The 12,743-nt window shown below is 35.6% G+C and overlaps 3 protein-coding genes and 1 long non-coding RNA gene across 7 annotated transcripts in view; 2 read left to right on the plus strand and 2 right to left on the minus strand.

The window, feature by feature from the left end:
- LOC116022265 (neurofilament medium polypeptide-like) overlaps nucleotides 1-2,207 on the minus strand; it is a 7,263-nt gene extending 5,056 nt beyond the window's left edge. Inside the window, exons 1-5 of the mRNA XM_031262897.1 lie at nucleotides 2,051-2,207; nucleotides 957-1,659; nucleotides 793-826; nucleotides 547-626; nucleotides 80-139 (exon numbers count right to left, since the gene is read on the minus strand). Of these exons, the coding sequence (XP_031118757.1) occupies nucleotides 80-139; nucleotides 547-626; nucleotides 793-826; nucleotides 957-1,601 (819 nt within the window). The 5' untranslated portion in view covers nucleotides 1,602-1,659; nucleotides 2,051-2,207. The remainder of the gene's footprint in view (nucleotides 1-79; nucleotides 140-546; nucleotides 627-792; nucleotides 827-956; nucleotides 1,660-2,050) is intronic.
- Nucleotides 2,208-4,924: 2,717 nt separating this feature from the next.
- LOC116022698 (putative late blight resistance protein homolog R1A-3) lies at nucleotides 4,925-10,652 on the plus strand. 3 transcript variants are annotated; one of them, XR_004099270.1, is made up of 5 exons: nucleotides 4,925-5,802; nucleotides 7,089-7,233; nucleotides 7,605-9,632; nucleotides 9,736-9,844; nucleotides 10,497-10,652. XR_004099270.1 is itself a non-coding variant. In XM_031263528.1 (5 exons), exons 1-4 carry the CDS (start codon nucleotides 5,395-5,397, stop codon nucleotides 9,771-9,773), a joined length of 2,619 nt encoding a protein of 872 aa, XP_031119388.1. In that variant the 5' UTR covers nucleotides 4,925-5,394; the 3' UTR covers nucleotides 9,774-9,798; nucleotides 10,497-10,652. The 3 variants fall into 3 exon arrangements, 2 of the variants coding, with proteins under 2 accessions (XP_031119388.1, XP_031119389.1); XM_031263528.1 differs by having other exon boundaries at nucleotides 9,736-9,798; XM_031263529.1 differs by lacking the exon at nucleotides 9,736-9,844.
- Nucleotides 10,653-10,768: 116 nt separating this feature from the next.
- Nucleotides 10,769-11,878, minus strand: LOC116022699. Its single transcript, XR_004099271.1, has 3 exons — nucleotides 11,740-11,878; nucleotides 11,429-11,620; nucleotides 10,769-11,216 (listed from the first exon to the last, which is right to left on the minus strand). It is a non-coding gene; the product is annotated as an uncharacterized LOC116022699 (long non-coding RNA).
- LOC116022697 (putative late blight resistance protein homolog R1B-17) overlaps nucleotides 11,875-12,743 on the plus strand; it is a 7,806-nt gene continuing 6,937 nt past the window's right edge. For both annotated transcript variants that reach the window (XM_031263525.1, XM_031263527.1), the window contains exon 1: nucleotides 11,875-12,368. In XM_031263525.1, the coding sequence (XP_031119385.1) occupies nucleotides 11,910-12,368 (459 nt within the window). In that variant the 5' untranslated portion in view covers nucleotides 11,875-11,909. The remainder of the gene's footprint in view (nucleotides 12,369-12,743) is intronic.

Genomic DNA, 12,743 nt, shown 5'->3' on the forward strand with positions numbered 1-12,743 from the left:
AAAAGGGGGGGGGGGGGGGGGGGGGGGGGGGGGGGGGGGGGGGGGGGGAGAGCATTTCTCCAACTAGCTCATTCATTACCTCATTGTCATGCCACACAAAGCCAGAAAACCGAGACAAGTGATTCTTAAATTGAGCTGCCTGTAAAAGAAAACAATTATAAGCACAAATAACAAAGCTAGGATACTCAAGATGCCAGAAAACCGCAAAAAAATTTATTAAAAAAAAAAAAAAACACACACACACACATCCCAAGTATAGCAGAGAAGTAATTGCAAAGCATCAGTGTAAAACGAACGCATAGCATTTTGTCACCTGGGGCTCAAAAAATTCAAAGTCAGGGTTTAATCTATGTGTACGAGCAATGTGATAGTGTAAGAATCCAACCACTAACCAAGAGGAAGGACCATATGTATAAACCTAAATGCCTCCATTAGGTGTATTCCAATTCCCAACATGCTAGTGCGGTTCAATACAAAAAGAGCGCAGACAGTCTCAATCACACAAGGAAAAGCAAGGTTAAACTAGCTAAAGATTCAGAATACAACCTTTCCTCTCCTTCCAAAGAGTATTGAATGTAGCATCTTGAATGAATCCTCAGTCTTCTTTCTGGATAATTTATATGCCACTGAAACAGAAAATTTTGGTCAATAAATCAATCTTGACAGCATAATACAATACACACACACACAAAGAGCAAAAGAAAAGAGTGTGCTAGTCAAAATACTAGACACAGCATCCTTATGACTGGAACTACCATAGTACCATTACAGCAAAAAAGTTAAATCACATACCATTTGGTATGTCCTTCAGTGCAGTTCCACGACCCTGCACACACATTAGATCATTAGTACAGTTCACCAACAAGACGTTAAACCTAAGCCTAACTTCACAGAGCTATGGAGACTAAATGAAGTAGCAACCAAAGTAAAAGATCAAAACTGATAAAAGAATGCACCTTTTCGACACGGAATTCCTTGACAGCATCTTTCTCAATGGATGCAACTAGTCTTTCAACTGATTTTCGTTCACGAACAGGACGGTCAATAGTAGGTGCCATGGGAGTTCTCGGTTCCTTCTCCTTCTTGGCTTCCACTGCCTTTTTCTTCTTTTTGTCTTTCTCCACAGAATTGCTTTTTGATTTAGCATTCTTCTTTGACCCTTTCCCAGCAGTAGGCTCTTCCGCAGTATCCTGTTCTTTTTCCTCTTTCACTGCATCAGCCTCTTTTTCAACCTTATCCTCATCCTCATCCGGTTTTTCCTCAGCTTCCTCTTCATCCAGTTTTTCCACAGCTTCCTCTTCATCCATTGCCTCACCCTTGTCCTCCAATTTCTCATCCTCCACTTTTTCTTCCTCATCTCCCTTTTCTTCTTTTCCTTCTTCATCTTTGCTTTCCTCGTTTTCCTTCACCTGTTCTTCATCTACATCCATTTTATCAGCATCCACCTTTTCACTCTCCTGCTTACTATCTTCCTCCATCTCCTTTACACCACTGTCCCCAGTGTCCTTCTTCTCCACACAAGCTTCACTCTTTTCCTCCGGAGCTGCATTACCATTCACAGTCGACTCCGGCAATTCAGATATAGTATCTCCCTCCCCCATAACTTACAGCAGCAGAAGCAGTACACCAAGACAAAATCTTCTCTCCCAACAAGAAAAACTGACAGTACAGAAACCCCAAAGTCAATATCCATTTAAAACCCCTAAATTACAAGGGCTCAGACAGTAAGTGCTATACGAAATTTTTTTTTTTTATATGCATAAAGAGTACAAAACTATCAAAACTGTAAATTAAGATAACATAAAGAGATCTGCTTTATCATGGTTACTACGAGGTATTACCCACTCGAGACAAAGAAACAACAAATGATTTCACAGAAAACAAAGAAAAACGGATAAAGTTTCAAACTTCAAGGGAAATTAGCAAACCCTAAGCTGCAAAAGGCCCAATGTTTACCCATGCTACAAACAAGAGAAGGAAAATTACAGCGCAAAATCAAGAAGAGCTTAGAATTCGAATTGAAATTCAATCAAAACAAGGAAGAAGTTACCGAGATTAGAGAGCTGAATTCCAAGGCTTTGAGAGGGCTACACTCACACTCGTATCAGTAGTGGTTTGTATTTTTGCCCTTTCTTTTTTTCTTTTCAACGATTCCACACTTCGAACACGAGAAGTTTTGGAGGGTCGGGTGATTTGGGTGTTTTTATACTGCGGACTTGAAATCCGGATTTTAAACATCGGATGGGGGAACCTGACAGTGGGCGGAAGGAAATGTAAGCTATAAATGGATCCAACGGCTGTGGGATCTCTGGCAGTTTGCGTCTCGAAGGGAACGGTTGAGATTGGATATTCCCTGTGAACTCGGATGACTAACCGGCAACTGGAGAAACAACTTCCTAATTTCGTCCTTGTCTTTGCTTTCTTCTGGTCGGGTTACCGTTGACTACAGAATCTCTGCCACTTTTACCTTCCTTTCTCTTTCCTTATTTTTTAAAATTTATTTTCGACAAATAGTTACTCCGTACTTTTTAGGATGGTAAATTGGTAACCAGGCGTCCAGGCATGCCCAATTACAATTTTTTTTTTAACAATAAAAGGTCTAATTCATTTGGGAGAAGGAAATAAAAGGGCTAATTCATTCAATTATAAGCAGAGACATTTTAATAAAGATCAATGGAATGGCAAAATATTCCTTACAGTCACACATAGAAATAAATTTTATAGCAATACTACAGAAAACTTGAATCGCGGATTGTGTCACAGATTTGAAGCTAAAGTCGTTTGAAAAAGCTTCTTTAATAATACTGATGAACTAGTCAACTGTAGTCAAGAGTATAGCCATTTCCATTCAACCCTTATGAGAAGAACTCGCCAAAAAACGAGAGGAAAACTAACTTATCAAAGAAACAAATGGATAATGTAAAAAAACTACGGAAAAATCAAAAGAGAAGGAAAGATGGTAGAAAACCTGTCAGATCTATAAGGATTCACCAAAACTTCTCTTAAAGCGACTGGAGGAAATGATCTGAGATCTGGCTCAAAACTCTAAATCATCCGAAGAAAGGAAGATGATAAATGGCCCCGTTGGATCAACGCTCCATTAGACCGTCGCCCGGCGACGACAAGTCGCATGTGAAGGATTCCCTTTGGGAGCAGAAGATGATGAGAGAAAGAGAAATGATCTGAGATCTGGCTCGGAACTCTAAATCATCCGAATAAAGGAAGACGATTAATGGCCCCGCCGGATCAACGCTCCATTAGAGCGTCGTCCGGCGGCGACAAGTCGCATGTGAAGGATTCCCTTTGGGAGCAGAAGATGATGAGAGAGAGAAAGTTGCAAACCCTACTTTGTTTTTAATTATATTTTATTTGTATATAGTTATGTATTTATTTATTAAAATTACTATTGTTAGTACTAGTATTTGTCTCGTGCGATGCACGTGCAATACGTGAATGCACGGATTAAATACTTGAAATATTTAAATTTTATATTGTGTTATTAAAAATTATTAATATTATTAAATTTAATATATATAAAAAAAGAAATATGAGATTTATTTCAAAATAAGAAATTGAATATGCATGGTATATAATATAATATATTTAAATATTTATTTAAAATTAGTTTAGTAGACCTGGCCTAACTAATATGTCTACGGTCCAAATACAAACTTGGTCCATAACCCAAGTATTAAAATGGAAGAAACAGGTTGGAGACCACATGTTCTTACAGTAATTCCTCATACATCCTCTCTATCCAGATCTCTCTCTCTTTAATTTTTATTTTTATAAATCTCTATACTTTCTACTTGGTGTTCTAACAACTTCAGTCGAGATCTCTCTCTGCTCACTGCTCTCTACTTGGTCTTCCAGCAACTTCAAAGTATATATATATATACATTGATGTTATGTTTCAAAATAGATAGTATAATTAAAAATGTAAATATAATTATATAATGTAATATTTTATTTTATTTAAATTTTAATTACAATTTTTATTTTTATTTTTATAAATCTCTATGCTTTCTACTTGGTGTTCTAGCAACTTCGGTCGAGGTCTCTCTTAGATCTCTCTCTCTCTTTAATTTTTATTTTTATAAATCTCTATGCTTTCTACATGGTGTTTTAGCAAATTCAGTCGAGATCTTTCTCAGCTCACTGCTCTCTACTTGGTCTTCCAGCAACTTCAAAGTATATATATACATTGATGTTATGTTTCAAAATAGATAGTATAATTAAAAATGTTAATATAATTATATAATGTAATATTTTATTTTATTTAAATTTTAATTACATAATTATTATGTTTCGCTTTAAAGTTTATTTTTACATTATTGAAATGATAAGCAACATTATTGTCAAAGACCTGGTTTAGTTGCATTCGGTTTACTGATACTCTTTGTGTTTCAGTAGGTATGAACAGATACTACATTGTAACAGAATATGAAATACTTTAAAAAAAAGAGCAACATTATTATTATTACTTGAATTTTAATTTTAATATGGAATAATAAATATTATTATATACTTAACATATTAAAAATGAAACCTCTAAATAAAACAAATTATATATTATATATTAATATTAAGAACAAACAAATAATATTACACGATAAATAATATGAACAAATGCCAAAGACCTTGTGGTCTAGTAGCACCCGGTGTCTCGGTTTACACACCCAAATGGATGATGGGGGTGGATTCGAGCCTGATGGAGGCAACTGTTTTGTACTTCAGTACGTTGAGAAAGTTGTGGAGACAACTGACTCTTTGTGCTTCAGTATGTTGATGAGAAAGTAACTATTGACATATACTATTGTAACAGAGTTAATAAAACTAAAAAAAAAAAAATTAAAAAAATTACAATGCTAATAATTAGATATAGCCCTAATTCCCAACCCTAACCCCTTGCGCAGCCCTTCACTTCATTCTCCTCCATCTGCCAAAATAAGCATATTCCACCTCCTCTCGTACTGTCTTCGTCATAATCTAATCCACGAAGCTCGTCTGAAGACCCATTACGAAGCCCCCATGTACCACGACGGAATACAGTAATTTCTTTTCCACCAACCATGGAATCTATTTTCTTGGTAATTTGGTTTCCATGGAATTTGAACTCCAATTCCTTCTAATATTTTCTAGCGAACCAAACAGACTGTACCAAAATGTCAATTTGTTCTGTTAACCTATGACACATAGCAAATTAGCAATATAGGAGAAAGTAACGTAGAAATAAAATATTTGTAATTTGGGTTGTCTGGGAGGAGGAGTGGTTGACTTGATCTGAAATAAAGCCTCAGCCATTGCTGTGAGTTATGTAAAGGTTGCAATCTGATGATCTCGTTCGTAGCTATTACATTATTGTAGAAAGAGAGAGAGAGAGAGAGAGGTGAGATGGCATCTATTGCGTTAGCTTCTCTGAGGGCAACAATGGAGTTTGAGATCCAGCAACCCAGCCCTCGGGTTCTTCCTGATGAACTACAACAGATGAGATCTATTCTACAAGATCTCGCACCTTTGCAAGCCTTTCTGGATAAATTTAACATCAAAGCCGGGCGCAAGGATGCTGAAAGCAGAGATGTGGAACTCAAAATCAAACGCTTTGCTCTTCAAGCAGAAGACCAGATTGAGATTCATCTCAGAAACATTATACTAGAAGAAGACACACGCAGAGAACTCCGTAGAAGCCTGGGGGAAATCAGAAAAGAGATAGGTGGGTTGTCTCAGATTGTGATCAACCATTCCGATAATGATGAGTCCCACCACCACGATATCCCTTCACAGCTATCCGCGGATAAATGGGTGAGTGCACTGCAGTGATAGCAAATTTTATCTTTAATATTTTGTTAGAAAAAGATTTATAGCTTAGGAATAAAAAGCAAGTATAATCAACAATACTGTAATTACTCTCTAACTTTAGTGATAAAAAAATGTAATTTTCTTAATATATATATATATATATATATATATATATATATATATAGAGTAATGATCAAATGAGAGCACATCTTTCCGTGAATCTATGAGATCCTTCATGAATCACATAATCTAACATGAATGGACACAATCTATCCCGGAATAGTTTATATGTATTTGTATAGTAGATTGTGTGCCCATGAAAGTCTCACTGACCCATGAGAAGAGGTGGTCTCACTAGATCCGTGAAAGGTCTCAATGACATACGAAAAGATGTGATCTCATTAGAACATTAGGCTATCCTTATCTCTGCAAATCTCTCACACTCTAAAAAATGGGTCACACTTCCATATCACCCAATTTACAATTCATTTATTATTAATACTACATCCCTGCAGATCCAATTAACTCTCACAATTCACAAGTGGGTCCAGATGTCACATCACCTTAAATAAAATAAACAAAAAACAAAACAAAACAAAAGAAATAAACAACAAAAAATTAAAAAAAAAATTTAAAAATTACAAAAAGCTGCCACAGCCCGCGGCTGCCGCAACTTTTTGCCCTTAGTCTATATATACCTTCTCTAACGAGACGGTGAGACTTTTACATGAATGCACACAATCTACCTGAAGTAGTTTGTGTACATCCAGATTATATTTCACGAGGGAGGTGGTCTTATTGAAACATAACAATATATATATATACCACAAGGTTTTGACAAGTGTTATTATTATTAGGAAAAAGTGTCAAATAGACCACTGAACTTCTTGTTTTTGTGCAATTGGGTCACTGAGCTTAAAAAGTGTGCAATTGAACCATCAACCAAGCAAAATTTGTGCAATTGAAACATTTTTTAAATGTTTTTCGGTAAAATTCGATTATATTACTTATATGTATGTATTAATTGTTGCATTTTCCTCTATTATACTAGTTGGGAGTCAATATTGAAATGTTTTTAACTCAAATTGAATTATAAAGATTATGAAAATGTTCTAATGGCACATATTTTACTCGTTTGATGGTTGGATTGCACATTTTTTAAGTTCAATTACCCAATTGCACAAAAGCTACAAGGTCAGTGACCTAGTTGACACTTTTTCCTAATTATTATTATTAGTATTATTTTTCTAAATCTTGTACCTTCCGACGACTACAACATCCCTTCACAGAGATCACAGACGCATGAAGTAGAAATGGTGGGACGCCACAAGGAATTGTTTCAAATAGAGCGACTTTTGCGGTGCTTCAATAAACGACCAATCTCTTCTCCTCTCACACCAAGCGTTATCTCAATTTGGGGAATGGGAGGCATTGGTAACGTATTTGTCTTTCATTCTAATTTTTTTTATCATGAAATTATTATTATTATTATTATTATTATTATTATTATTATTATTATTATGGTGATGTACTCAAAAAGTTGACCTTTCACCTCATCTAAAGTAACCACTTTAAGCTAGTTCCGATAAGGGTGGCTAAATGAGTCAAACTTGATTATCATATTTAAAAATCAGAAATTCAATTCTTGCTCGTGGTTATCGCAATTTTACGGGTTATTACAAAAGAGATATGTTTTTATTATAAACAAATCATGCTTGCACTATAATTGTGAGTTTTACTCCAAATTCTTTTTGAATGAATTATATATTTATATTTGACGATATCTTATAATAATATTTTAATAGGCAAGACTACTTTAACAAGAAAAGTTTATGAGAAGCCAATGGAGTATTTTGGTGTTCGTGCTTGGGTTACGGTGTCTCAGAAATATGAGCTGAAACAAATTATCATTTCCCTTCTTCGATGCATTAAGACCATAACCCCTGAAGAAATTAAGGTGGCAACCGAGGATGAATTAGCATGTCAATTAAGAAAGTTGATGACTGAGAAAACTTATCTAATTGTTTTGGACGATGTGTGGAGTACTAGAGCTTGGGATGAAATCTTAGGACTGTTTGCCCATGAAAGAAATGAAGGCTTCATATTATTGACAACTCGAGACAGGGAGGTGGCTATGTATGCTAGTGATTGTGATTTTGGTAAAACCTATAACTTGAGCATTTTAGAGGAAAAAGATAGTTGGGAACTATTTCGTAATATCTTTCCTCTTGAAAAGTATATGGCACCTAGATTTAACAAATTTTGGAGCTATTTGGCCCGTGTTGTGGAGAAATGTGATGGACTACCACCTACAATTATTGCAGTTGCGGAGCGTCTGTCTAAATGCAAAAATGCAACAAAGGAATTGAAAAACATTGAAAAGGAATTAGAATCATTAGGAATTATAGGTCACAATATACGTACTCACATTTACTGTCAATTGTCAGAAGATTTGAAAGTTTACCTTCTATATCTTGGAGTCTTTCCAAAACGTAGTGAAATCCAAGTTAAAACACTTCTCAGGTTATGGATTGCTGAAGGATTGGTGAAGCAAACATGTGCTATGAACATAGAAGAGACTGCTTATAGGTATTTAGAATCTCTTGTCGATAGAAGTCTTGTCTTAATTTGCAACTTGAGTTCTGATGGAAAAATTAAGAGTTGTAGGGTGCATAGTGCCTTGCATAGCGTCTGTGTAGTAGAAGCTCAAAAAGAGGGCATTTTATGTGCTGTAAATACTCTTCAACATGTGGGATTGCCATTAAGTAGCGTGTTTGCAAATTCATGTCGTTGGTTAAGTTTATACACACATGGTTTCGACTATTACGTGTTGCTTGGTACAAATATTTGTCGCTCTATTTTCTTCTTTTGTGAAAATTCAGAATCAGAATTTGTGCCTCTCAGGTTTTTAAGAGTTCTGGCATTTGTTCCATCTCGATTCCTTGAAAGAGAGAATTTAGGGAACCTAGTATTTTTGAGATATGTACATGTAAAACAATGGTTTGAGGGTCTGGAGGATATAGTGCCAACTAATCCAAATCTGCAAGTACTTATTGTGACTCATAAGGGAACAATTGCAAGCTCGATGTGTTTGCCATCTAAAATTTGGGAAACACCAAAACTAATAAGGCATGTGGAGGTTAGCTATTCCCTTTCAGTGGATCCTCCTCCTCCTAGCGAGGTTAGAGAGTCGTTGCAGACATTATATTGGTTGAGTCTACACCATTGTACAGAGGATGTGTTTTCAAGGATTCCGAATGTCAAAAAGTTGGGGATTATTTGTGGAGGTGATAAGGGAAGTAGTAGTCCAAATGAGGATAACCTTGGTAATCTTGGTAGTTTGGGTGAGCTCAAGACATTAATGATTGCATTTCGGAAAGGCTCACCAACAGGCTTTCAGAATCTCAAGTCATTGCCGTTACACCTCAACATTAAGAAATTGAAACTGAAGAGAACTTGTTTGCCGTGGAGTGAAATAAACGTAGTTGGCATGTTGCCCAACCTTGAAGTATTAAAACTGAAAGAAGCCTCAGATGGTTCAGATTGGAACTCCAGCCTGCAGAGAGGCTTCTTTAAGCTAGAATTCTTGTATGTTGAAGCTAAAAACCTTGTCCGTTGGGAGATCAATGAGTTCGATGAGTTTATGTGTCTTAAGCACCTAGTCCTTAAAAGGTGTACACAATTGGAAGCTATTCCAACCGGCTTTGAAGTTGTAAGGACACTGGAGTCAGTTGAGTTACTAAATTGCTCCCTCCATCTTAAGGAACATGTCAAACATGTTAGTGATACTCGGATGGCTTATTTTGGATTCAGACCCATTCTTATTCGCCATGGTTTGTCTCTTCTCTCTCACTCTCTTTTTTGATAGAATTATGAATTTTGTTGAATTTATCCACAGCCTTGACTTCTTTTTTTTTTTTTTTGGTCAAATGACAGTGAACCAAAAACAAGAAGTTGAAGAGGTTAATGATTAATTCGTCTGAATAAACGAATTGAATTGTACATGTGTATTGCAATTAAATTGCCTATTTTCAGTACTTGCCTTGTGAGTAGCAGCTAGCGTATGTGTTACACTTACATGGCCTAATTTTAGCACTGACCTCAGGATCAACATATCTATCGTCACTTTTAACTTTTAAGAAAATAATAATAATACTCCGTATATATCATAATTAAAAAAAAACAATTCTCGTACCAAAAGGTCCATTAATGTCAACACTTTCTCAGTTGAGTCCGTTACGTTACACAAAGTCTTCATAGTGCAGTTTCTTTTTCTTGTGAGGTTTGGAAGCTATAACACATGAACAAGTTTTAATACATACCATCCAGCAATGGCTACAAGTTTTTCTTGTCACCCAAAGAAAGAGAGTCATGCTTATCGAATGCATGACTTTGCAATATAATAGAGTAACACTTAAAAATTATTTTTGAAAATGACAATTACTATTTTTTTTTTGGAGTTGGAAAGACTTGAAACTGGGACAACTCCAGCCAAGTTGATTTAGTTATCACAAATTCCAAGTTTAACTTTCTGTGAGAATTATTTATTAACTTTTTGGTATGAGCCTAATAGGCTTCACCTAGAACACACGAATGCGCATCTTAATGAGTTTCTTAATTGTGTATGAGCATTAATTAAATGTATTTATATTTTGATATAAACCATGACGTTTGAATGAAGTGTTTTCTTTACACAGGGTTATGATTTGCAGGAGCCTGCTTCTGGTGATTCATACATTTTGAAGTTGGCGTTTTAATTATCATTGAAATACTGAATTCATAAAGCTTTACTTTGTGTTGATTAGAATGATGCATGTTGTGGTTCAATACCGTCTACGGAGATTCTTAAACAATTGAAGCTTGATTACTTTCTATAATTATTCTAGTAACCTTATTTACAATCACCCATACTTGGCTGCATCATATTTCATGATATTGTTCCGTCAAATATTCAAATCATCAAATGTAATTGACATAAAGAAAAGAAAACGTGGTAAGAACAACATGAACATATCATGTACAAGCTAGTTTGTGTTCCATACTTGTCTATAAAAAACGAGTACACCGTACAACACTAAACATGTTTCTTGTGTGATCTACTACTACATCAGTATTTGTGTCACAACTAGTGAAATGAAAACACTTTCATCTCTCGAGCAAAACAGACCAGTTTTTAGTGATTATATTAGGTGCAAAAAATAAAAAATGAAACACAAAATTCAACTAAAGCCAAGAAACTCCAATCCAGTTGCTGAAGGAGTCAAGCCATGTTGAGACAAGTACTCAGAATTGAAAAACTTACTTAGATGCCTCATGCCACTGTCACACAAGATCGTCATGATTGTGTGGCCAGGCCCTAATGCTCGTGCCACCGTAACAGCTCCAACACAAACAGCCCATCATTCTTCAACAGATACCTGATGAGCATCAGCAACATTAAGGTAATAACACGTGCACTAATGTGTGTGTGCACAATATTGTTCTAACTTTGAAACCACATACTTCTTTTTTTCAAAAGTTTCTCAAGCCATTGGGGTTGTTGGCTACTTAAGGGGTAGCAAAATTATTGAAAAATTTCAATGTTAATACATTCAATAACATGTGCTAAAATTAGGCCATGTAAGTGTACCTGTACTTGTTTGGAAAATCAGGCCTTCAGTACTTGTTTGTTCTTCTTTGTCGACGTTGGTCCCTACATTGCTGTGGCCTGTGGCACCGTCAGAAGGAGGTTTGGTTGGCCTTACTGCCCGTTGGGCAGACTTGGTCCTGAAAGATGAGGTTTTTGTTCTGTTTGAGCCGGTGGGGGTGGATGAAAATTTACCTTTAAAAAAAAAAAAAAAGAAGAAGAAGAAGCTTCATCTACTTTCAAATTATACACCTACCAAATATTTATTTTTTATTGAATGAAGAAAAAAACAAAGAATAAAAATCATGACTTACCATAGCAATTAGGAGAAATTAGCATACGTAGAAATAAAATATTTGTAATTTGGGTCCTCTCGGAGGAGGAGTGGTTGACTTGATCTGAAATAAAGCCGCAGCCATTGCTGTGAGTTATGTAAAGGTTACATTATTGTAGAGAGAGAGAGAGAGAGAGAGAGAGAGGTGAGATGGCATCTATTGCGTTAGCTTCTCTGAGGGCAACACTGGAGTTTGAGATCCAGCAACCCAGTCCTAGGGTTCTTCCTGATGAACTACAACAGATGAGATCTATTCTACAAGATCTCGCACCTTTGCAAGCCTTTCTGGATAAATTTAACATCAAAGCCGGGCGCAAGGATGCTGAAAGCAGAGATGTGGAACTCAAAATCAAACGCTTTGCTCTTCAAGCAGAAGACCAGATTGAGATACATCTCAGTAACATTATAGTATTAGCAAATATAAAAGACGCCACAAAGCTGAAAGAAGAAGACAGACGCAGAGAACTCCGTGGAAGCCTGGGGGAAATCAGAAAAGAGATAGGCGGGTTGTCTCAGATTGTGAACAACCATCCTGATACTAATGATGATTCTTCAAAACTTCCCTCCCACCACCAGGATATCCCTTTACAGCTATCGGCGAATAAATGGGTGAGTGCAGTGGGATTAAAATTTTAAAGCACACTTTTTACCATAAGTTAGAGAATATATAGGTGTAGGATTCAATCCCTATATTTTGTTTATGTTCACTTCTCGTCTTTCGATCAGTTATAATTAATGTGGCAAATATTTTCCTCTTTCTATCGCATTTATTAATTTCTAAACTATAATTGAGTTTTCAAATTTTATCTTTAATATATATTTTGTTAGAAAAAGATTTATAATTTGGGAACAACTAACAATATAAGAGTAGTTTGTGTACATCCATGTCAAGTCTTAGGAGGAAGTATATATATATATATATATATATATATATATATATATATATATATATATATATATATATATATATATATATATATATAT

Source organism: Ipomoea triloba, chromosome 6 (assembly GCF_003576645.1).
Source record: "Ipomoea triloba cultivar NCNSP0323 chromosome 6, ASM357664v1".
NCBI classification, from domain to species: domain Eukaryota; kingdom Viridiplantae; phylum Streptophyta; class Magnoliopsida; order Solanales; family Convolvulaceae; genus Ipomoea; species Ipomoea triloba.

Coding starts and splice junctions, on each gene's coding strand:
- LOC116022698 (XM_031263528.1), top strand. CDS start 5,395: ATGGCATCTATTGCGTTAGCTTCTCTGAGGGCAACAATGGAGTTTGAG. Junction 5,803..7,088: donor AGCTATCCGCGGATAAATGG/GTGAGTGCACTG, acceptor ATCCCTTCACAG/AGATCACAGACGCATGAAGT. Junction 9,633..9,735: donor ACCCATTCTTATTCGCCATG/GTTTGTCTCTTC, acceptor GTCAAATGACAG/TGAACCAAAAACAAGAAGTT.